General features: G+C 45.1%; 1 protein-coding gene across 1 annotated transcript in view; it reads right to left on the minus strand.

Annotated features, from left to right (window-relative positions):
* The window catches only part of PDZD2 (PDZ domain containing 2), a 356418-nt gene that overhangs the window by 225091 nt on the left and 105319 nt on the right, over positions 1 to 26008 (minus strand). The window contains exon 2 of the mRNA XM_057496082.1: positions 7511 to 8348. Coding sequence (XP_057352065.1) covers positions 7511 to 7986 — 476 coding nt within the window. The 5' untranslated portion in view covers positions 7987 to 8348. The remainder of the gene's footprint in view (positions 1 to 7510; positions 8349 to 26008) is intronic.

Raw genomic sequence — 26008 nt, forward strand, 5'->3', positions numbered from 1 at the left:
AGGTTAATTTAATTAAAACAAAGGGACTTAATCCATAAGCCTACTTCACTGAGTGAGCCTACTACATAAACTACAGTCCCTTGAAATAAGTCGAAAGTGAATTAACCAGTGAGGGGGCCTTTGTGGATGGCTCCTTCTTTCTTCAGGACATGTCACATGGTACATAGGACATAGACCCTCTGACACACAGACTTAGTAAGGATGCCTGTGTCTATCCATATGTACATCATTAATCAAGCTCAATTTCTTATTTTGTTAAGATAAAAAAATAAATATATCTTGGAATATTAATAATTTTTTCCCTTAATCCATGGATCTAGTTAAGTGACAAACTTTCTAGAGTATAAACCATTTCAGGTAAACACCATTTAAGTCCTCTCTGCCCATTCTGCTGGGTCAGGTAAGGACTTCTTGGGAATGGACTAAATAAAACCCTTGAGTCAGGGAAAACCCCCAAGCCTTGCCTTGCAATTTGACTGAGACCTGTACTTAACAGAGCTTGAGTTTTTAAGGACCCCCCCCACTTGTCCCCATAATAGTACAGGTCTCCCCCAGGGACATTTGTGAAAATATATCTGTGATCTCAAAGGTCGAAAGTTTCTTAATAAATCCCAGCCTATTTAAATGAAATGACCATTGAGTTCAGTCTAAGGGCTGAGCAAACATGCATTTCAGCTATGGAAACAGCCCGGCCCTGTCTCCCTTCCCTTCTGCAAAAGGAAATGGCTAAATTTAAGTCCAAGAGACTGGAATCATCCTCTCTCTGGTGAAGAAAGAGACCTGAATGATGTAACTGGGATGCGTCAGTGTTAGACCATAGCTGACGCCCATGCATTGAGGCCTCCGTGGCTGCTCAGAGATGCAAAGAACCTGGGAAAGTCACGCCTTTGAGTGTTGCTCTGCATTTCAACATTGGTAAACTTGGTCATCCAAAAGCCACTAGGAGTCACATCTCCATGACCAATTTAAATACAGTATAAGTTAAACTCACATCCTCAAAATCTTTGGATGAAAATAATATTTCAAAGGAGAACCCCATGAATAAATCTATATAACTGTTTAAACCCTATGTTTTATTGTAAATTATGTAAAAGATATATGTATATATACCTGGGTCTTGTAAAGATCAGATTTTATTCCCTTCCAGGAGTTCACACATGGTGGAACACCAAAAGACAGGAATTCAAGGGCTTGGCTAACAGGTTAATTACAAACAGCTGAGCCAGGTAGAGCAGCTACCTGAAGAGTCTTACCAGAAGACTGAGAGGGACAGGGGCCCAAGCAGGTGCCAAAGCTGGGAACTCAATGAACTTTTGAAAAAGAAAAACTTGAGAGTCATTGAGGGCATCTGGTGCTCAAAGCAAGAGAATCAACATGTGTTATCACTTGTTGAATACCTGGACATATGAAAGGAAGAAGTCAAGAGATGGCAGAAAACGACCCAGGAGTGCCTGGAGGGAGGAAAGCGTGAAGTCAGCATTAACACAATAATCTCACTAAGATGCCTTGATGTTTTTCTCTTCATGGTTCACCACTACTGTTACAACAATTCCCAACAGTAATGCTAAAAGTCTCAAAGCAAGTGTCTTCAGTGGGAGATTCGTGTTTTCCATCTACCATGGCTGAAAATCAGTCATGAGGAGAAGCAGGTCCCTGGCGTGAAATGAAAGAGCAGCTCTGCAGCCTCGACCCCCTTTAAATCTCCAAGAGTGCATCCCTTTCTTGTAATTGCCTCATAAGAACAAGCAGACCCTGAAAAGCCACTGTTCCTGGCCATGACCTGTAGGTTGTGACTTGAGGACGTTGCAAATGTTGCCAGTTTTCTCAAAGAATTCACCCCATTGGCCAGCGCAGTGTTTGACACCGCTGTGGTACTCACACTTTCCTTAAAGCTTCCTGAGAACAGGAGGCTTGAGTTAGACAGGGAAGGCCAACTTCCCTCCACCATCCTTCACAAAGAGATCAGGTGGGCTGCTCACCAGTCGTGGGGGCCTGAGGGCCAGGGCAGTGAGTGCTAGGAGAGGATCCGTGGGGGATCTGGGATGAGGCCCCCTCCTCTCGCCAGCCCCCGGGAGGAGGGGGCTAGCACCCGAGTCACTTTCTGCTCAGGGATGGCTCAGATACTGCCGTTATAGAGAGAGCTCTGAAGGCCGAAATCATGGTCCGGACAGCACAGGTGGGAAACCCACACAGGCCCCTGAATAATAAACTTGGCTATGACTCCCAGCCCTGTGCTCAACTTCAACCACAAGGTGGCAGGCGACGGCGGAAGATCCTCCACAGCTGCCCCAGGATGGGCTCTGAAGACTTGAGGGACAGACAGCAGGCTGCTACGTCCCAGCCATGCTGTCGATTACACGCTTAGTAAGTGGCTGTAAATTAAGCTATTGCTGATAAGGAAGGTTTTAGTTGTAGTTACCATCCATTTAGAGAATGGATATAGAAATATCCATGTGGAAAAATTTGATGTTCTATTTGTTTCACTGTCAATAGTAGTAAACTGTGAAAAAAAAATCCTTATTTCATTGGTAATTGTTCGTAGTATTGAAGAAAAAATCCTAGAATTTGAGTCAAAGGCCCTGAATTCTAGTTCTGACTCTTTTCATAAGAAGATACATGACCCTGGGGAGACCACCTCCCAGAGCCTCAGTTTCCTCCTCAGTACAATGAGAAAATAGGAGTTGGATGAACTCTGGGATACCTTCCAGGAACCATGTCATGAAATGACATTGCATGTGGGGAAAGCAGGCTGAGAGAATGAAGGGGGCACTAATGCAAGGCCCTGTGATGCTTCATTTATGTGGCATCCTTGGGGAATGGGCTATTCCACATGAAGAGTTTTCCAGATAATTGAATTTTAAATGCTGAGACTTGTTTTCCTTTTAACCTTCTGTAATGGAAATCTTTCTGAAGTGTATCACATGATTCTCTGGCTTCTTGAACGGCAAGCTGGGTGTGATTTGACCTTCCCTGAATCCCTAGGCCATCACAGTGACCGCCTCTTACTATATATACAGCCCTTAATAGAGTGCCAGGTGCCTTGGGCATATTCAGGTAGGCAGAACCCTCATGCTGGAATGGCCCCAGAGACTATATTATAAAGCTATAATTGGCAATTCTTCCTTTCTGTTATCTCCTGCATCACTACCTGCAGTCATTTCTCCAAGTAACACCTTCTAGCAGCCTCTTGACACTGCTTAAAATCTGCTACAACCTAGAGAGAACTCAAGGTTGCCATGGGTAACCAGAGTCTGAGCTTGTAACAACCCTAAATTTAATTTTACACACAATTTAAAGGCAATGGGTACTGTGCTGAAGGTTACTTCTGGCCAGAGCTGATACGCAGCGGTCGGCCCGGTCTGTAATGCAATGCCCCTGTACCCGCTGGCCAATCGCCCTGTGCTCCCTGGGGCCCTCTTGCCAGTTCAGCACTCTGGCCCCTCTCCTGGGACCGCATGGACTTCTCACATGCCAGTAACTCAAAGGTGCAGTCTGGCCCTGGGGGCTCCAGGACCCCATTCCTGTGTGCACTGGCATCCTTTCCAGCTGGCTGGTCCCCGTGCCATACCAGTTGCTCAGTATTTGAATTATCACCCCAGTTTCTGGGCTGAGAATTATTCTGTTGTTTGCTGATCTACCATGTGCCAGATACCTATTCAATATTAAATAAACCATCTTATCTCATCCACTAAATGACCCTATTGGGGAACAGCATCAACCCTCCATGGCCAAGGTTACCTGCCCACTGTCACACGGCCAACAATCAGGTCTGGAAGCCAGATCCATTTCTCCAAGGTCTATGTTCTTTGCACTATGCTCTGCTCATGTTTATTAATGTACAAAAAAGTCCAGTGGAGGCTTACATCCTGAAAAATACATTTTAAATGAAACATGAGCCCTTTTACTTTACAGAAAAGGCTACTTGTTTTTGTTTTGGTGTGTGGGTTGTGTCTTAATTAATTCCACATTTTGTTACCAATTTGGAACAATCTGTCCTCAGGGAACAGATCTGGTTTACTTATAGAAAGCTAGTGGAGGGAGGGAGAGACTGGGGTTACAAAGCATTCCTTGTAGGAATTAATCTTAAAAACCATCCAAGTTCTCCCTGCACCTTAGAGAAGTAAATAGAACATGCCAGAAAAACCCCACTTTCCCCAGAGTAGGGATGATAGAGCTCACAAACAAAAACCTTCCTCCGTGTGTTACCAGCTATGCCATCAAGCACGACCAATATCCTTCCCCATCCTAGAATGTTCTCTAGAAGTTCACTTCTGTATGATGCTGTTACCATTCAAAAGAATGAGGGGTTCACAGAGCTAGTGGGGGAGCTGAGACACAAAACTGCAGACCTCAGGGTGATTAGCCAGTGATAAAGCAGAATGGGGTCTGAAATTCTGGGACAGTCCCTGGGTTGGCTTCAGAGCCGCTTCTGGGGTGCAAATGGCATCAAATCCATAGCTAGGAATTCTGTTTCCCCAGGGGTAAACCTTCCGTACTGACCCTAAGCTAATTTTTAAAATAAGCAAACCATGACGTCTTGGTCCATATTTTGCACCTGCTCCTCCCACATTTCACACACACGTGGTTTTCAGAGTGTTCTCTTCCAACAACATCCACAGTACACTAACGTTTTCAAAGTAACACTTGTCAGGGAGGAAATCACCTAGGTAACTGACTAGTCAGCGTGATGGGGTCAAAAGAATCTGTGTATTAGTTTCCTTCATTAAGTACCCTAGGCCGAGTGGCTTAAGCAGTAGAATTTTATCTTATAATTCTGGAGGCTGAAAGTCTGGATGGAGGTGTTGGCAGAGCCATGCGTCCTCTGAGGCATTAGACAAGGGTCTGATGCAGGCCTCCCTCCTAGCTTCTGGGAGTTCTTCGGCTTGTGGCAAGTAACTCCAGTCTTCACATGGCAGTCTCTCTGTGTCAGATTTTCTTTTTTTATAAGGACGCTAGCCATACTGATTAGGAGCCCACACTACTCCCATCGGACCTCAGTCTAACTAATCAATCTATAATAGCCCTATTTCCAAATAAGGCCACATTCTGAGGCACTGGGGGTTAGGACTTCAACATATAAATTTGGAAAGGGGAGCACAGTTCAAACTATAACATCATCTAAGGCAGTTTTGAATTAAAAATGAAACTCAAGAGAAGGAGCAGAATGGATTACCCAAGAGTGCATCATGTTTTAATTCCAAGTGATAGTAAGGATGATTTATCATGTTGGTGGGGTAGGTGGGAAGTTGTGTTGACCACCTGAAATCTGTTGCTTACAAGTACAGGTGGATACGTGATCATCAAGGCAGAGAGGTACACTGGGGTCTCTGCAGAACCCTAATTCCTACTCACTGCTTCTTAGACAAACCTACTTAGATATGTGGGAAAATTTAGTGTTGAAGGAAAACTGTTAATCAGTTACAAGACTGAAAGGGAACATCTTGAGAAAATTCAAAACACTTTGAACCCTTGACATTTAATTTCAAAGTGCTTCTAGTACTAAGTGCACTCTGGCTACATGTAAGTTTGCCAAAGGGATTCTATATTAAAATTGGGTTTCCTTTAATAAGATAAGGAAGGGGCTTCTGTTTTCCTTGTCAGATTGCGTAGATGGAAGGCTTATAATTTGTTCTAGTCACTTTCTCCCCTGGTGTCTATGATTGTACTGAGGAAGTATTTTGTGAAGCTGTAAACCATCCATGAAAAAGACAAGAACCAATATACAGCTCTGGGGGAGACTGGAGGTGGGAAAGCCCAGGGATGAGAAGCACCACTGTGGTGGCAGAGAGACCCAAGTTCAGATATGGTTCTGCCTCTTACCTGGGTGGCCTTGGGCAGGTTGTACCGTCTCCTTGTGGCCAAGGTTTCTCTCTGAAGCTGTCCTTTATAGAGCTGTGGTAAGTGTGAGATGAGAGTGGATGGCAGAATGCTCACTATGGTTTCAACTGCTCAAGAAATGGTATTTCTTATAATTATTCCAGAGAACTAGGGAGTGAACCTTGAAGAACTGAGCTAGTCTCCTTCTCCTCTGTCTTGTTAACGTCTTGGTATGAGCAACAGGAACCCAGGACTCCAGAAGCCCTTTCCTCATTTCTTGATTCACTTTCACACTCTCTTGAAGGCCAAGCAGTGGGTCTTGGCCTTCTCCTCTTCCCGCCCTTACATCTCGGTGCTTCCAGGTAGACCCTACTTCACCAGGCCCTTCACCATTCAACACATATTCATGGCTGTGCTCAGAGAAGGGCATTTCAGAGTCATGACTGTTCATTAATTTTAAAAAGTTATGTTTGGAAGGATTACTTCCTCAGCTGTGGGAAATGTCCAGAAGCTGAGTGCACTGACTGTATTTCCTTATTTTCTGTATTCTTGAGGCTCTGGCATTTGAGACCTTGATCCTAGAGAGACTGCTCCTCCCAGGGGTATTTACTTCCTAGGAATTGCAGTGACTCCCCTGAGACTGCACTTTTGATATATAAATGAACCAATCCAGAGCCCACACCTCCAACTATGTCCTTTATCAAATGCTCACTCATCAAGTTAATACTCCCCCTGTCTAAATTACCCTGTGTCAGGTAATAGACCCTTAGAACTCAGCACCTGAGGAAATTATTCAAACCACCCAATACTAAGATTACTCAGCATACCTACTGTGTCTCACCCAAACCTGCCCTTGGAAACCCTGATGAAGGCTTTGGGTCATGCTCTCTGCTCCCCTCCACCTCCTGATCTATGCTGGTGTTTTTTCACATGGCCTTGCAGAGCGTGATGTCCTCTGTCTCAGGTTTCTAGGGATCTGTGAGTGTAGACTTCTTCCTTCATGAAAGTCATTTCCCTGTGTGCATGTCTTAATAACACTTGACTAAAACAAACCCCAGGTACATATTAGAACACCCAGGTATAACAATTAACAGTCCCATAGGCCTCGTCCTTGACCTTTTCTCCTATTTCCATCCCCCAAACTCCTCAGCTTCATCTATTTCACTCCAAATGCCAAACGACCACCCCCACCCAAATATCTGTTCCTGACCACACAGAAGTGGAGTGGTGCCCTGGGTCCAGGACCTGGCTGGGAGTCAGAAGACGGAGACTGAGTCTCAGCTCTCGAGGAGCTTTGGGACTATGAATCTGTGACTAAGGTGACATGGGACAAGCAAATGGAAGCACATTCAGGACCCAGCTCTAGGGGCTCCAGTTGAGGTGAGGAGCTGTGCTGCCTGGAGGAGAGGGTCTAACTCAATGTGACATCTCTTATACTCTTGTGTCATGTACTAATTTCTTTTCTTTGCACCCCAACTTTCAGGGAAAAAGGAACTACTCTGAGTCTTCTAAAAGAGAGTGAATAGAAAAAGAAAATATATAAACACCACAAAACTTCAACCTAGTGTATTTTCCCTTTATATGATAAATGCCATTGTCTTTGTACCACAGTAGGACTTCTAACCCTCTGTAGGTGCGGATCCAGGCATCAAACATAAGTGAACTGCAGGGACCCCGTGTCCAGCCCACTCACCTGGCCCCATTGACATCAACTCCAACCATCAGCTGCCCATTCAGGGAGAGGATCTCATCCCGCAGTCGGACCTTTCCGCTCTTCCCTGCCGGGCTGTTCTTCCTCAGCTCTGTCACCCAGATGCAGCCCACGTCCAGCACAGGGCCCTGGTGGGTTTTCCTCTTCTTGCCCCCTCTGCGCTTTTCTCCATAGTCCCCAAAAACGGGGATGTTTCCAAAACTGAGGCCCACAGTCTCTGTGTCCCCTAGTTCCTTGGCAAGGTACACAGTACAGATCTCCATCTCCGGGGGGCTGTGGTCAGGTGGGACTGTGCTCTCATCCACAGCAAAGTTCAGCTGGATGTACTCCTGCAGCTTCTGGATGGCCGCCTGGCAGAGCCGCTGCTCCGGCCCGTCCCCACCCTCCCGCAGGCTGTTCTGCAGCCACTGGCAGAGGAGGGGCAGGTGCAGCATGGCATTGTCCTGGGTGATGGGCATGGTGCTCACTCCCAGAGAGCAGCATCATGGGACGGCCTGCTCCTGGGGGCCAGACCCCAAGGCGCCCCATGGCCCGTGGGACCCCTGGCTGCCACTGGCATCATCTGTGGGCATGTTCGGGCTGGTGACCGAGCTGACGGGATGCCTACTCAACACTGGGCTCTTTGCCTTGGCCAGAGGACAGGACACAATTAGAACGACAGTGGAACGGTCGCCGCTCCTGGAGTGCTCAGAGACTGAAGGAAGGATGTGTCTGACAAGTCCTTGCTTGGCTCATTTCACAGCAGGGCCCATGCAAATGACCCAGAAATGGGGAGTTCCTCCAGCAGCAGTGCCATGACCTCCCTGGGTCTCAGTCACACCTGGAAGAAACACAAAAATTCCCGTCACAACAGTGAGCCTTCTCACATGGAATAGATGGCCTTGTATATTATAAAAGCACCATGTTTGCTATTTGAGCCAGGAACCTAATGCCTCTCCCCATTGCCTAGCTTAGCTCCTTCCACACTGTACCTATAGACACACAGACAGAGACACACACAGACACACAGGTGTGCGCATGCACACACACACACACCCCGATTCAGGCAGACGCACATGCATAACTACATACATACACACATATACACACATGCCTTCCCTCAGACAGAAATCTCTGGAAGGCCGATCAAGAGGGTAATGAGATGACTTTTGCCAGGACAACCTACAATGAGCTCACATACAACCAGGGGGCTGTGTGCCAAGGCTCTTTGGAAGTCTTAGAAGGTTTGGACATATTTAAGAACTTACATTCCTAGAAAGTTAAAAAAATCTATGTCCATTCACCTTGGTCAGCCAAACGCATACACAGGAAGGTTTCTCCATTCCAGGACTATGTTCTGATAATGATGCCAAGAGGAAAAGAGCCAATCAGCACTACAGAGAGACTCAGATGTTGCAGAAGGATACCACCAGTCCTAGGCCCAGGCATCAATTCCATCATTGTCATGCAGATTTGGACGGAATCCTGTTCCTTTGCATACTACAGCTTTTTGTCTCTTCTCTTACTTTATAAACTGTTGAAAATGACCTACTCTCGGGCCAACTTAAAAGCCATCACCTCCAGAGAAATGTTTCTACCAGCTTCTGGGTGAGAAGACTTGGCCCCTCCTCGACTTGCCCTGTAACACACTGCTTAGAGAAGTGGTGCAGCCGCCAGCCGGCATGGCCAGCTACAGCAGGGGTGTCTTCCTGCAAGAGTTGGCAGCAGTCTTGCCTCTACTGAATTCTGCACAGTACCTGCCACACAATAAGCCCCCCCAGTGAAAGGTTAGGTGAAGTCCACTGCCAATTCTCCTTCTCCACCAAAGAAAATGTTCACCTCCATTCTCTGTAAACACAGAAAAATGACCCCTTTCACTCTTTTCTCTGAACCTCACTTTCATCCAGAGAAAGTCAATATAAACCTTGCCATCTATGATGAAAAACATTCTCTAGCTTTCTCAGGAAGTGATTTAACAAGGAATGAAAACAAATGGGAGAGGTGTCAGAAGCCATGTCAATAATGAATGACCTTATTACTCAGTACCCATAAAGAAATTTCTAATATAGTAAGTTTTGAGTTTCCAAAGAACCTGAGTGCCAGCCATTAATTGGTTCCAAATAAATCAAAAGCGTATAGCAAATATCATCTGTATAATCACATGCCTATTAAAAAGAAATGAAAGATCTAAGAAAGATAATCCATAAATGTACAAAAATTGAATGTTCCCTTTGGCCAAAATAAGTAACACCTCTCATTGAAAAGTAACTCCACACAGACATATTAAATCTTATGAATAAATCAAAACATTTTCCATCAGGCTTAGCAAACTTTATGAGTCTCCATTTCCTCATCTGTAAAATAAAGAGTTGAGTGATCTCTAAGGCCTCATATGCAATGGTGAAGTCCTCAAATATAGTCACAGTGTCTTACTCATCAATATGTTCTGTACGCCAACACAATGCCTGTCACTTTGCAGACTCTCAATTATTTAAACTGATTTTTTTAAAGATCCTTTAAATTAAAATGTTAATGGCCTGTGATTCAAGGTGTTAGTCACAGTTCAGATGGCTCCATACTTATGAAAACAGAGTAATTATCTTGGGCAAAGTGCTCTTTAATTAAGTCTGATTGAAGAAAACCAAACTTCAGAGTAACACAGAATTTTTATTCCTGATGTCAACGTGTATTCCTTCAGTGCATGTGCTGAACATCAGTTAAGAATGAGGCCTTGAACCTGGCACTGGAAGTATGCTATTGATATGGCAAATTCCTTGCCCTGAAGGAATTCATGGTCTAGTGGGAAGATGCATAAATAAGTGGGAGCTAGGGTGTAACATGTCTATGACAACCCTCTTAGCAGAATGACATAGGTACTTTCCTGGCAGCCATGTTCACATAATATAAGCCCCCAGCCACCAGCTTTGGGCCCAGAACTGGGCATCTTGTGCAAGCTGGTCCGGAGTTCTTCCCTGACAACTGAGTACTGGAACATAGGGAGAAAGGATCTAGTATTATGCATGTGGTGGGAACTGTGGCATTTGAATGAGGGGCTTTGGAGGGCAATTTCTGCCTGCTGTGTGTACTGAGTAGCCAAGAAAGCCATTCTGCCAAGAAGTAAAATAAAACTGATCAAGAGAAGGCAGAGATGCAAGACTGGTTCTCCCATAGCATTCCTAGTCTTAGTTTCAGCCGTCCTGGACAGGGCTGCATTGCTACCCTCCCCTCAATCTGAAACGTATCAATGTTTAAAATAACATTACATTTTTAAAAGTTAAATACTTAAAAAAGAAGAAACAAAGAAAAAATGAACTTAAAAAAAACTTAAAAAAAAACACTAAACTTTACATTGAGTTGTTTTTTGCACTTTGCAATGCAAAAGTTGTTAGTTAACGCACTGAAGGTGAGCAGAGCTGACTGACTCAGCTTGGAACAGTAGTTCATCTATAGTCCAATCAGTTACGGCCAAGCAGGTAGAGTCACAAGGTATCAACCGGGCTGTCCACCCCAACTCTGAATGTGGTGAGGGCAGGGAAGGAGTTTTCAGAAAAAGAAAAGTCATTTCAAGTGAGCAGACACCCTCAAAGATAGTAAGTCTTATTTTGGAGTTCATGAGCTACATAACTTTGCAATTCTGTATCTGTAATTAAGAATTTCCCAGTAATCCTTCTAGCCCCATTCCACCAACTCATTTTCCTGGGATTTTCTATAAACAATGAAAGTAGAGTCATTCCCATCTGCTGTAGTGATGTGAAATGACTTGGGACATAAGAAAAGATGCACCATTTTGCAAGACTATGAAGAGTGGTTCTTTCACAATATCCAATGAAGCTCCAGGGAACAGGACATTGACCCAGAAAAGATACAGAACAGAAATCTGCAACCAGCTACAAATACCAATATCCCTCAATGGCTGATCTGTGTGAAGGTCTAAAAGCTTCTCAGCCTGAAGATTAATCCATTTTAACAGTGAGCAGAATTTTGTGGACAACAAAAAATCCACTTCATGGAACAGTTCACTTGTGCCTATCATACGTAATTCTCTAATTAGAGTCCCATCTCAAGCACACAGCCATGAAAATTTAAATTAATTCTGAGTAGCCTGAAGCTGACAGCCTTAGCATTCAAAATAAATGCTTCTGGTTGCTGAGGTAATTTATTGATACTATGTTTAGAATCTGCCAACTTTCTTGGGCCCCTTTCAGCTCAGTCTTGTACTCATATCACCCAAAAGGGACTGAAAACTGATTCAGGGGTGAGCGGACCAAAAAAAATCTTAGATAACATAACAGTTAGTGCCCTCCTCACAAAAAAGCTCAATCCAACCTGAAAAAAATCTTACTCCTTAGTATTTAATATCTTGTGTTAGAGTTTAAATGAATTAAAATTTTCTCTAGGGTGGAGAGACAGGGAAAATAATGAAAAAGACTGAGAATCGTTAAACTAGGTGAAACCTATCATGCGCCCAGAGTCACAGGTCCAGAGTCACAAAAATCCAGAGGCTAAATTCTGACCCTGGAGGGGGTTATAAAAGGTTCCTTGGATTTATCCAGACCTTGCCTCGGTGTCACATTCACCCTGGGCTATCTTGTAGTAACTCTCTCTCTCTCTTGTATTTCTGATGTCTTCCTATGCTGATCTTTGCTAAGTTCCAAATTCCTAAACCTTCATTCGAATCTTCCTACCTGCTGGACTGGATTCCTCTTGATGTTTAGAAAATGTGCACATTTTAAAAGCAAACTAATGTTGATTAAATATCTACTATTCATTCATTCAACAGATGTTCATTGAGTGTCTATCATGTGCTGGGCCTTGAACCAAACAATGTTCCTACAAAGCCTCATGAAGCCTGTGTTCTGATGACAGCAAATTAGTGACCATAAAATACTATCAAGGCAGATGGCGAGTAGTACAATGGAGAGAATTAGGGTCGTGTCAGAGGCTAGTGAATGACAGAGGTCTGAGGGGGTTCTCAAAGTCCCCTCCAAGAAGAGATGAGAATAAAGTGAGACACTGAGGTGAGAGGACATCTAAGGGGAGGCTGTTTGGGGCCAGGGGACAGCGAGTGCCCACACCTGAAGGCAGAGCCTGTGTGGCTGCCAGGAGGGACACAGGATGGGTGTGCCCATGAGAGGGAGTGAGGGGAAATGCCTCCACTGAGCGGATCCTTCCGCACTGTCACATTCTCTCCTCCCATCCTCACAAGCACATTATAAGACATGGGCACCTGACCCCATTTTACCGACATCGGCTAATGGTTAATGTTTTCTGACCGTAACCTTGTGTCAGACACTGTTGTAAATGAGCACTTTCCATGCATTACCTTATTTAACTGCCACAATACTGAGATACTGCTAGAATTCCCTTTTTAAAGTCAGATAAATAACAGAATCAGAGAAGATATTTTTTGGCCAGGGTCTCATGGTAAACAACAGAGCCAGGGCTAGAACCCAGGCCCACTGGACTTGGCCATGTTCCTCTCTACATCAGCATGCAGCCTGCCTGCTTCTGAAGATCTCACCCTTCTGAACTCACACCTGACTTACCCAGGCTGGCACCCTACCTGGTAATCCCTACTCTACTGCCACCAATGTTTCTAAACATCAAGAGGAATCCAGTCCAAAATTATTTTATCCTCATAGGACAAAATAAATAAACAGGTAGCTTGTGTCAGGTGCTGGTGGCTGTTTAGCTGATACCCATTTTTTATCTTGCTGGGCATGGGGCTGCCTCCCATCTAAGCCAGCCTCTGTTGGAGGCACGGATATTGTACAGCCTAGTTGAGGCCAATGAGATGAAAGTGGAAACTGTTGGGTGGGGTTACACCAGCATTTCTTAAGAAAAGAGCAAAAAAAAAAATACATCCCCATGTTTAATCACTGTTATTTGGATCTTTCCAAATGCAACCAATGAGCCAAACTAAACTCTTAAACAAGTAACACAGTGTGGTGCTGAGAAGTGGGGGAACTAAAAGTAACAGAATCTAAAACGTAGGATTGGATGAGCCAGGGAGGGAGGGTGAGAGGCCGATGTGAAGGACTTGGATATTGTAGACTGGAAAGGTGATGCAAAATACTTGGTTAAACTGCCAACCACTGTGCTTGGAAGGTCACTGATGTGTTGACTGAGGCCGTGATGTTAGAGAAGATGGCAGGAAAATATTAGAATATGGGCAGGTGACTTGTCACACTGAGCAAAGTCTAGTGCTCCCAAACTCAGCTGCCAAGCAAGATGGGAAGAAATACCACTTTGCTAAGGAAGGCACCCTTGACGCAGCCTGCAATCTAAGTCTCCTGAGAGGCCCACATTTCGGACCCTTGCTGGGCTGAGAAAACCTGCTTTATCAGAAGGGGTGGGTGGTGCCCTAGAGACAGAGGTTGTAAGCCTGCTGCAAAAGTGTGATTAGGCACTGGAGGCTGTTGTTTCAACTCTTCCAACAGCACACACTAAGTGGCAAAAGTTAAGTTAAAATTTAGGAAGAGGGGCAGAAGCTAGAAAGGAAAGGAAATAAATCATCAGGCATTGACAGACGTCTACTAAGTTTGTGGGGGAACCGTATTGCCAAAACCTCAAACCTGGTTTGCAACAGCCCAGGATAGTTAAATCCCTATAGCAACCTCACAACTTTCCCTCTGCTTCCCTCTCCCCAGCAATTCCCATCAACAAGAAGGAGGTTGGCAATGGGCATAATCCCCAGAAAGGGTGTCCTTCCCAGGCTCACCACAGACGTGGCCATGGAAGACAGTGGATGAGGAATAGTCTCCCAGAGAGAGGCAAGGGCCATGGAGGGCAATGAACAGGCATTTCATGCAGCCACAAGATGGAGGGGCTGGCCTTGCTATTCTTGCCTAGAAGGATGTGGTCATTGCTATGGACAGTAACTGCTGTGTATGCCACCCCCCCCTTTTATAAATGGGAGTTTATATTGTAGCTATTCTGTATCTTTTCTGGTATTGCATGTTAGATATGCCAGGGCTTGGCTGTAAGGGGTTATGTGCAAACTGAAGGGGGGACCACATATCACCCAGAAATCCAGGGCCCTAATCTTGACATATAACTGGAGGAGGCTTGGCTGCCTTCTCCTTTGGGAATGGAGAGTCTGTCCCCCATGGGAGGAAGGATATGTCTGAGGAACTAAAGGAGAGAACAGAGGCTAGTTGCCTAGATAAAAATACCCCTTCTCCCTTCCCTATGGGCAGAAATCCACCTGTGTTTGAGGACCAAGTACCCAAGCAAAAAAGTATGTTCCCTAGTGGCCCTGTGGAGATGGGTGGCCATAACAGACGGTCTGGCCCATGAAGGTGTTCAGTGGGGATACCAGAAGGGTTATTTTTTTATGGGGCCTCTTTTTCCTTTTTCTTGCTTAGACTTGGCAGATGAGGTGGTTGCAGCTTTGGTAAGCATCTGTGGCCAACCATAAGACAAGGCTGCTGTCTCCGAGCAGCGGTACTGACCTTAGGCCGACCACCAACAGACTTACTATGTAAGAGAAAAACAGACCCTTACCTTGCTTAAGCCCTGCTTATTAGACATCCTGTTGTAGGTGAACAAAATCCCAGGGAATACATTGATTTAATTAACTTTTGACCCTCAAAGTCCAGAACATAACCCTGAGATTTGAACTTCAGCCCTGCTACTTTGTCAATTAGCAGCTGTTATTGAGTTCCTACATTGATTGTGTGTGTGTGTGTTGGGGTGGGGGGTGTTCACCAAAACAACAAACAGGGCATGTTCCTGCCCCTTAAAGAGTTGAAAGCATGAATGAATTCACCCAATGGCTTGCTGGTACCACTGTGTATTCCCAGTTGTCACAGAAAAATCCACAATTGGTTGAGAAATATTATAAATACAAATGATTGTAGCTCCTTTAGGTTGGCTTGTGTTTTGGAAAAGGAAAGTACTGGCTAATTTTTCAGTATCTATATGGCTGACTTAAACTAGATGAATGGCTATGCATATGAGACAGAAGAAAAATTTGATCCAGCCTTTGTTCCATGCAACAGGGGTTCATTATGCCAGACACTCTACTAGGCAAGGAAGAAATGATGAACAGCCCTGTGGAGGCTGTGGTTCACTGTTGAGAAAAATCATTAGGTAAAGTGTGGGAAAGGCCACGAAATGGTACATTTGGGGGCACATGATCAGCTCTGGAAAGTGAGGCTTTCCAAGATCTACGCTTGGGTTTCAAGGGATGAAAGAGGTATTCTCATATAAATTACAGAGGGTGAGGACCTAGGAGGGACTTTAGGGACCAGAGCATCCAGCCTTCACTTCTACAGATGAGAGAAATGCACATCAACACAAGACCAAGATACCTTAGTTTCTGGTTCTAATGACACTTGAAGAACTGGGGGAAAAAAGAAAAAAAATGAATGAAATGACAAAGAACGACCTGGCAGCTACTTTGAGAATCTAATAGTTGATGACATGTATGTCCTAAAACATCAACTCTTTGTCCAAATAACAAAAAATGGGAATGGATAGAAATTGCAGAAATTCATAAAACATCATGAATGTTTTCTGTAAAGATGAGTGCAAGACAACAGTTGACAACCAGAAAACTAAAATGAATATTATAAATTATTTCTGTTCTGTACCAACTTCTACAACAGGTTTGCTGTGGCTTCATATACTGAAACAAGTTTGTATGTTGGCCATTTAAGATTGTTTACTCAGAATGTCAGGATTTGGCCAGTTCTAGATTAAAAATATTTCTGAAGTTTAGGTCTCTCAATTCTAAAAGAGCATAGTGATTATGAAAAGAGGACATTATGAGATAATGTACATATCTGTGAAGTGGCAACTCAGTGCCTTGAAACAGTTGAAATAATTGAGACTGTCACAACTTCTGTGTTAGCAGTAAGACACACATGGGGTCACTCTGGTTCCCCATTTTAATGCGACCATCCCTGCTTTATATGGACTTGATGGCCACGATGCCACCAATCTGTCATGCCAAATCCTATAGATCATGCAAACAGCATAGAGCATGCATTATGACAAGTTCTTCAAGTACACTGCAGTTATTTTTTTTAATGGGTAGTGATTTTACAGTATTTACAATTGTTCCTTTCTGAACAGTTGTGTTGCTTAGCTGTTTCTAGTGTTTAGGCTATTGTGTAAATCATCTACTTACTGTATTTAAATCCTTAGCATATGACTGCACAGGATCTGACCTCATCATTAATTAACAGACTCAAATATTTATGATAGCCAGTAATACACTCTGCTAGTAGCTGGCTATAGGCCCCCTGGCAAGCCACTTAGTACCTTTAAGCCTCAGTTTCCTTACCTGCCAAATGAGGTGGTTCTACTAAGTTTCCTTCCAGTTCCAGCATTTTTCTGGACTTTGGAGCTGACTTAGCACATCAGGGATGGAGTTGGTAACCTCATTAAGAAGCATGTACACAACACATGGAAGTTTTAAACTGAGGAAGAGATGGGCCAAATCGCTTTATCAGATTTTGAGCATCTGCCAACACAGAGGGAGGGAGGGGGCCCTGGGTGGTTTTACATTCACGTGCTTATAACCACAGTTCAGCTCTTCCAGAAGACAAGAAGAAATATATCATACTGCATAAAAGCTCTTTGGAGTAGCAGAAAAAAACAAAGTTTCAAGAAGGGGGAAGGAACTGGCCTGGTGGGTGGGGTACAATAGGAAATCCAGTGTTTCCACTGAGGCCCCACAGACTGTCCAATTTGTCAAGGGCCTCATGGTACAGAAAGCAGCCCCCACTCCCTTCCTCCCCAGGCTGCTGCAGGAGTCAGGGCTGGAGCGCCTGGTGCCGAGAGAGTATCCTCAGAGGAAACGAAAAGAGCACAGAGCACAAAGGTTCAGCCCTTGTGCCTCTCTGAGAAGCATCCCCTTTTCCCAGGCCTCACTGTGGGAAAGGCCACAGACAACTGTCATGAGAAGGCAGGGCAGAGTCCATGGGAGGGAGAGCAGAGGGATCCTCATTTGACCCCTTCTGGCAGGAAATAGAATCACAGAGACAGAAAGGCTGCAAAGAAATGGGATCCACCAATCCAGACCCCTCACTGCTCCCACAGCTACACATGGGCCATCTTGGCCTTTAAAAGGGGTGCGGGAAAAATGAAGGAGAGAGAAAATAAGAAGACAAGAGATGGCAGAAATGGAAAGGAACGGGCAGGAAATCATCAGAAGGAGGCTGTGCTCTGGGCACTGCCATGACGACTGCGGGGAGAGGCCTGGAGAACCGGGGAGGCTGGGCACACTAGACATGCTAAGACTTTGCTGTTGCTGTATTAGTGCCACTGTGAGGGTGCACGTGCCCAGGGAAAGGGTGTGGCTGGGCCAGGCCAGTGGCAGGCTGGGAGATGCCACAAGGTGACTCTGATCTTGGTCAACGTCCCATCCTCGGTCTTCAGGCTCAGAAACATGAATTGTCTGCACATTGAATGAGCATCTGCCCTCAAGCGCAGATACACGGCTACCAGCAAGAAACCTCACACATTAATTTTCCATTGGGAATACAATTATTAAGTGGGCAGGATGTTTACATCCACCTGGGCAATGCCTGCTGTCCCTGCAGGCAGGATGCAGAGGAAGGCAGCCTTCAGAGCAAGGAGAACCAGGTGAGCACAGGAGGGCCCCCAGCTGACCCTCTCTGCTCTCTCCCTACTCCAGGCTGGGCTTTGCAAGGGAAAGCGTCCACTTAGGCAAGATCCCCTCCACTAGGCAATGCTCAGAAGGCATCACTAACACCTGACTCCTGGGGCTTTCTTTCCTTTTCTCTGCACTCACGATCCCCGTCCTGTTCCTACACCTTTCTCCAAACTGCACTCCACACATCACAAGTATTGATTTCTTGTCTCTGACTTATAGGCACAATGACTTTTTAGTACATCCTCCCCAAGATCACTAAGATGTGAGTTTTGGATACTATATATTTAAATGGACAATTTCTTAGAAACTGAGTATTCCTCAGGCTGGCTCTTCAACTGTATACAACGAGGTGTTTACTAGTTTAACTCTCAACACAGAAATGTGTCTTTCTTTCTAAGGACAGAATTGTAGGCAGCAGTGTCTCTATTGCCTTCGTGTAGCAAGGACACTATCCAGACCTCATAAAACCGCAGGACACCACAAAGCAGTCAGGCAGCAGGCACTCGGTGGCATGGCTTTGATCCACACAGAGCGGTGCATGTGAGAACCTGAGCGAGGTGAGGTCGGCAGGGACAGAACTAAAGTCACAAAGGAAAAGCCCGGGGAACCACTGTTTTCATTACCACCCTTGAGTGGGAGCCTTGCTGAGGAGCCTTCTGCTGCTGAGTTTCCAGACAGCTCTAGCACTTCCCAGGGCCCTGCAGCCCTGTGGCAGCATCCCCACTACACAGATGGAGAAACAGATTGAGGAGGGACCTGCCATCCAATCGACAATCAGAGCTAGGTGTCCGTGAGGTCACGTGGCAAAAACTCACTTTGGATTGGAAGCAGGTTCTCATCTATTAGGCAAAACCTCTCACCAGGAAAACAGGAAATTAGAATGAAAAAAAAAATTATAGTTCTTTGTATTTGAGAAAAGTGTAGGCCCTGAGGCATGTCTGTATGGGGGAAATGTTGACAGTTGGGTCCATTATGGATTTAGTTTTAGGACAGAAATCTAGTCATTACATGGCCAAGCGTGCAGAGATAGGTGTTGTGAGAAATATGCTCCCAGGCACCCTGCTGATCTGGGGAATTACCAAGATTAGTAAAATGGCCATTACCTGCACCCACCAAGTTCCCCTGAAGCACTTCCAGCACGCTTTGAGCCCCTGGTCAAATGACTCCAGGTTGAGAATCATTCCCTCTGTGCAAATGAGCACGTGCCAAGCCTGACTCAAATGGATCCTGTGAAAATAACTGAAGACCTGGTCTCAACTTGGAGGCGCAAGTCTCCTCGCCGGAGGGGATGATCAAAAACAAGACCTACCTCCCTGTGTGGATGCCCTTGCCCCACGCTCGGTGGGCCCGTTACTGCTCTGCTCTCTCCTGCTCCATCTCGGCATCACCCTTCCTTCCCCTGTTCTCCAAGATTCTGTCCATTATGCCTTCCACCCAAGTCCTTTCCCACCCATCTCATGACCAGAAGAGAAATGGAAAGATGCCTGTGCGTCTGGGGTGCCTGGACTCTACAAGATAAACACTGGGTAAAGGAGGAATCATTCATTCATTCAACAAATATTTACTGAGTGCAATAAGCAAGATGCCATCCTCACCCTCAGAACTTAAGTCTGCGGCAGTCCCCACAAACTGAACTAGCCTCAGCACCACTAGAGGCCATGATGGCATTTTAAACAACCATATCAGGTAAGTGCTGTAACAGGACCTTAGAACCTACTGGTTGGGTAGAACAAGAGATGCTGGCTACTCCATGACTCAGAATGGAGATCGACAGAGGAAAGTCAGCTATAACATCCTATGTTCCAGGGGAACCCTCACTTCCCACCCATGGAGGGTTGTTAGATTTAGCAAGTAAGAATTTATAGTGCCCATTTATTAAATGTGAATTTCAAATTAACAATGAGTAATGTTTTAGTATAAATATGTGCCAAACATTGTAGTATGCCTGAGCATATATCTGTCCCATACAATATTTGGGACATACTTATACTAATATTTTATTCATTATTTATCTGATAAGATAGTTTAACTAGAGTCATGTATTTTATGTGGCCATCCTATACCTATCCTGTCCCAAAATGAAGCTTTTAGAGCCTTTGACATGCACACCTCATCTGCTCTCTGTGAAGCAATCCTACCCGGCCTCTCTGTCACTGCCTCAACAGGCCCTTCCTTCTTCCTGGAGGCAAGTATTCTGGGCCAGGGCCACCCACACTATGCAGGCAGAGAGTGAATGGGTCAGCTCTGGGGTCATAGTTCACCATCCCATTCAGAGGAACTTTTTTCCCTGGCTCCTGTATCTCATGTGGGAAGATCTGCTACTCCCAGCACAGCTGCCTTCCTTCAGTGCCCCTGCTTGCTTGAACTCTGTAAATACTGGTCTTCTGTGACGGGCTGACCTCTTGTTTCACACAGTACAACTGTCTTGTAATGATGAAAGGAGATAAGGAGTAGAAAAATATCTGATGTAAACCAAGAGGTACTCTACCAGAGATTGTCAAACTGTGGTCCTTGGACCACACAGTCTTTTCTGTAGGTTTACAACTACAGCTGCTCTGATTTGATCAATTGTATTTGCTTATTTTTATGGTAAGGTCTTACTTGAATTAAGTAGCTAAAATCTATTTAAAATCACTAGGAAATACAGTTGGCAGCCAACTCAGTGGCTTACTTTGAGTGGTAGAGGACATTGTTGACTGTCTGCCTGGCATCCAATCCCTCTTTTCTACCCCCTTACAGAATTCTGATTTTTGTTCAGGCATTCATCCATCCTCTTCTGCACAGTGGGTGTCTCAGCTCTGAAGATGGGCTGACTGAGTATGGCAACATCCTTCCTGGTCAGCAGTGGTTTCAGGAGTGGGCAGGTGAGCCCCTGCTAGTCAATAAGTCATGAGGTGACACCTTCTAGGGGTCTTTGTGGAAACCTTACCTCACTCCTAAGAGAAAGCGCCAAGAAGCAACAGTCCCTTTCTTCCTCTGGATGCCATGAGGGCTGAGTCAGATGTCTAAGAATTGCCATCTTGATACCAGCATGAGATGAAGCTTAATGCTGGGGATGGTGGAGTGAGAGATAAAATGAAGTTGGTATCTTGATGACATTTTGGACACTGGAACCACTGAATATCCTTTCTGTAGAAGCCAGTTTGGGTTCGATTTCTATTGTATTCAGAAAACAACTTGGCATAGACATGGTTTTGTACTTGGAGTTTCTATTAAAAGGTAATGCTGAAGACAGACATGCAGATTTAAACTTCTGAGCTCCACAGCAATAAAGGTGGATCTACCTGCTCATCCTTCTCTCTCACTGGATATTATGCATAGGAAGAACCAAACTGACTAGCTTTTTCCCTTTTCTATGAATTTGAATAAAAGTAGTTCTAGTTTAGTATTTGTTGATGAAATGTTGAAAATAAATTTACTCCTCCCTCTGGCAAAACCTCCCCGTGTTTAAGCATCCTCAGAACCCCAAGGAGCAGCGCGAGCAGTGTGAACTGCCTGAGATGTTTGTCTTTGGAGTACAGGCAGAGGACGAGGCCAGAGGCCTTTGGGTGTCTTTGAGGTGAAGACTCCCACAGCCTGGGCAGCCCTGGGACAACGACAGCCCATTCCACTCTCACATGCTTGACTTTTCCTGCACCCTTCTCTCTGGTGAGTGCTGAACCAGTCCCCTGGCTTTGAGGGTGGAGCTCCCACTCTGGAAACTTTTTACCCACGCAGCTTTCTCCCATTTCAAACATTTCCATAAACCTATAAATCAACTCTTCAGAAAAAGGCAGAAGGCCTGACTCTGGGCTGTTGACTTTGAAAAAGTTTAAGTCTGCAGACTTAAATGGTACAGTAAAGCCACTTGAAACTAACATCTTCAGTCCACCAGCAAAGCATAACTGAAGTAGTGGACGGCTCCAAGCCAATGTCTCCTACTTCAGTAGAGCAAGCCCAAAACACAGCAAAGAAAATATAATATGGATTAATCATGGACAGTAATAAAAACAAAAACATGAAACTGGCAAAAGAATGAAAACAGCCTACCAAACTAAGGCCAATTCATTCCATAATATTTACCTGTGCCAGGCATTACCACAAGGTGCCAAAAATACAAACTGAATAAGCTCTGCTTCTGCCCTCCAAAGTTTCCCAATTTTCCTAGAACAGACACATAAATAATTTAGGATAAATCTGAAAGAATGAAAACACAAAGTGGGAATTGTGGGAGATGGGAGCGATTTACACAAGCCAGTTCATAGGGAATTCTCAGAGTAAACGGGTACGTTGTGAATTCATGCAACAGGCAAAAGGGGGGGCCCAGAATGTGTGTGGGGGTGGGGGTGGGACACCAGTGTGTGCCAGCACCCATTAGATTTGGCCTTCCCTTCTGTTCCAAGAGGTTTGGCCCTCCTCGCATGGGCAGTGGGTTTGGATTGGTGGTGGTTTAATTTATTTAATTATTTAAGCAAAGGTGTGATATAACCAGATTTGAGATTTTAGGAAGGCATCAATGTAGGAAAATGTTCACCAGAAGCAGGTTATAAATGAATCTGATTGCATATCAATTGTGCATAAGAATGAAAACAATCTCTTTGAAAGATATTCATTAAAATGGCAACTATTTTAAGGAAAGTAAGACTATGGGAGGTTTTTCATCCTTACATTTGTGGATTTTCTAATCAGAGAAATGAATTAATGAATTTAATCAGGAACATGTATTAACTCAGCTGATTTTTAAAAATAGTGTGTGTGTGTGTGTGTGTGTGTGTGTGTACAGATGGAGTTTTTACAGATTCAGTGAGACTAGGCAGCAGGGAGTCACTGGTGGCAGACTGTTTGCATAGTGCAGGTGTGACAGGGTGACCACCAGGACCAGGGCAGTGGGGACAAGGGAAGGCGCACCTTCTTGGGCCATTGCAGAGGCAGAGTTGACCTGTCGAGGTGACCACATGGAATAGCTGGTACGGAAAGAAACAGTGAAGAGGAAGAGTCAAAGACGACCCAGGGGAGAAAGGCCCCTGATTCACGATGGGTCTGTCCTTTGCTTCTTATACTCCAGGCATCTGAATTTGGCTGTCTTGTCAGGGATCCAAACTAGATTTCTTGCTTTTCTCCATTTACACTGGTCACACAAGTAGAGGGAAAGGGCAAGTCCTCCCTTCTTACTGTGACGACTGCCTCCCACCCCATCTTGCCCACCGATAGCACCCTGCTCCCTACACCTACAAGACTCTTCAGTTCAAAACTCTTAAACTCACTCACTGGGCCTGGTTTATTATCAGAAGCTCATGAAGCTCAGCCTCTTTCAAGGCAATTAAAACTCCAGTGTGGGAGACCTTTGGCACTGACTACTTTTTCCACCTAGAAGACTCTCACCATGATATAATAGTCCACCAGCATAGGAAGGCAACACATTACCCTGGAGCCACATGGGAGATGACTCCACACACACACTGCAGCTTTGCAAGTGTAGCCCTCCACTCCTTCCTCTCACAATTTCCCAAAGCTCCCATCCAACAAGGAAAACGTGGCTCTGATTAGGAGGTTTTACTCAGGCCAAACAGTTGCAGCCCCATTCTCATCAGACAGACAGGAGGGGGTCCAATTTCCATAAGAAAAGCCAGGGGGAAATGAGTGACAACTATAGAACTGAGCTGCCTGGGCCAAGGAGAAGGAGCTGCAAAGGAGAAAACTGCCTTAAGTCAAATCCGTCCTGGGATAATGGACTGTGGAATCAGTTCCAGGCCTCCACACTCTCTTTCACTGGATCACATTAATCCGTCATTTTTTTTTTTCTATTTCTGCCACCTAATAACATATGGGTCCACTCCCCACTCACACAAGGATCCACAGAACATGAGAAACAGGCCAATTCTAATGAGAGGGCAACATTTACAACCTGCAGAATAGGCCATGATCTGGCTCTAAATTCCAAAAGGAAAACAACTTTGATTCAAGAAGTAATTTGATACAGACAATTTTCAAAAGTGTACGCAGAAGGACTTTCATACTACATAGTGGGGGAGAAAGGCTAATTGGAAAGTGAAACTTGGTCAGTGGTGGGCTGGCAGAGGGGGGCTTGCTGGTTCCCAAAAGCTGATTGTTAAATTTTCAGGAGTCTTACAAGCTGGTTGACATCATGTTGGTAGTATGAAATCAGCCATGGTGGGAGCATTTACACCAGGGGAATCAGGAATATCCTGTCCCCTGGCCAGCTGTTAAACGTTTACCAGCGCATGAGTGAATAGGATCCTCTTTTCATTTAAAGCTCTGTTTATATACATTGGTGTGTGTGTGTATGTGTATGTAAAAAGTCAGGACATAAGTAGCTAAAACATTAACTGTTTTAATTCTAGGTAGTGAGACTAACAATCGTTTTGATCTTCTTTTGCTTCAGCTATTTTTTTTTTCCAGTTCACATGTATTCTTTGTATAATAACCAATCTGGCAAAGACAGCAGCTCCTTTCCCTTCTGAGATCTCTGACTCACCCCTTTCCTCTCCTCTTCTTTAATCGCCTCCTGTCTTGACCTCCCAAGTTTTTATTCTCTGTGTAGGGTGGTGCTGAAATCCCAAACTCCTCACCTACCCCCAGGCAGGCCCAACTCCAGGTAATGAGATTGGGTGACAGATTCCAAGAGCCAAGTGGACAGAGCCCAGACTCAGCCCACACCAGGCTCAGCAGTGGGGGCGGACTGGCCTCTGGACCTCTGCCCCGGACACAAAGCTGTTATGGTTATTTAACAGAGGAGTGATGAGCAACTGGAGAAAACAGGGGTCTCAGGCCAGGTGACCCCAGGCCTGGGGATGGGACCACACCTTCCCTCGAGTCATTCCTCTCAGCTTTCACCAGCTGGATACAGGCCATTCCTATTGTTTTCAGAGCAGGGTGACCACTCAACACTTTCACACCTAGTGTCTCATTGTGTCCTTAGTTGTGCCATACCTGGGGGTCCTCTCAACTTAACAGACATAAACCCAGGCACAGAGCCAGGAACAGAGTGAGGACAGTAATCCAGGTGTTAACACTGGACTTCAGGGTTTTCCCCTTGACTATATCGAAGACTTTATGAGACCCTGAGTTTCCTGTTGGTTTGAATGAAACTCAAGCTCCCATTTTCTCATGATTAAGGAATTCTAAGACAGACTTTTAGGCTACTAACCCCAATTTGAGCCGGTTTTGGAACCAGTTTATGGTCTCTGCAGGAAGGTAAGATTTTACCATGTTGTTTCCTACTTCCTACATCCACCCTGGATAAGACACTTTGAAGTATGGGGTGAATCCTGGCATTACTGCTGTGCTGCTTCTCGACCACTTTCACTTCCCAGTTCTGCAGACTGTGAATCCTAAAACTCACCTGTTGTCTCCAAATCCCCCTGCCCCACACGAAGATGAGAGGGCTGGGACAGGAAGGGCTGTATAACTCCCCAGGATCTCCCCAGGCAGACAGTGGACCACATGTGTGTCTGTGGTACACCCAGCTCTGGTCAAGTGCCTCTCAACTCTGGGTACTCAGCTGGCCTGCAGAAACTTTTGGTTGGTCTCTGATTGGCAGAGAGGCCTGACCCTGTGCAGATGGGACCCTTCTAAGCACAGGGAGGGCTGCCGTCCTGGCAAAAGTTCTAGGAAACCATGTAACCAGCTTTAGAGAAAAGGCAGCACCAACTCTAAAGTATTATTGACAAACTTTCTGAGTTAAAAGGGATTTTGAATCTTTATCCAACCCAGAACCTGGGAGGTCAAGAACCACCTTGGTATATAAGACAGGGGCCAAGAAGTTGGGGCTCAGGTGCCCAATCCTGCTGCTCCCCCAAAGCATGCCCACCTTTATTTGATTTGCACATTGGACTTTCTTATCAAAATCTTGTCTTAAGAAAGGGTTCCAGAGA

The sequence above is a fragment of the Manis pentadactyla genome, chromosome 2 (assembly GCF_030020395.1).
Source record: "Manis pentadactyla isolate mManPen7 chromosome 2, mManPen7.hap1, whole genome shotgun sequence".
In the NCBI taxonomy this organism is placed as follows: Eukaryota; Metazoa; Chordata; class Mammalia; order Pholidota; family Manidae; genus Manis; species Manis pentadactyla.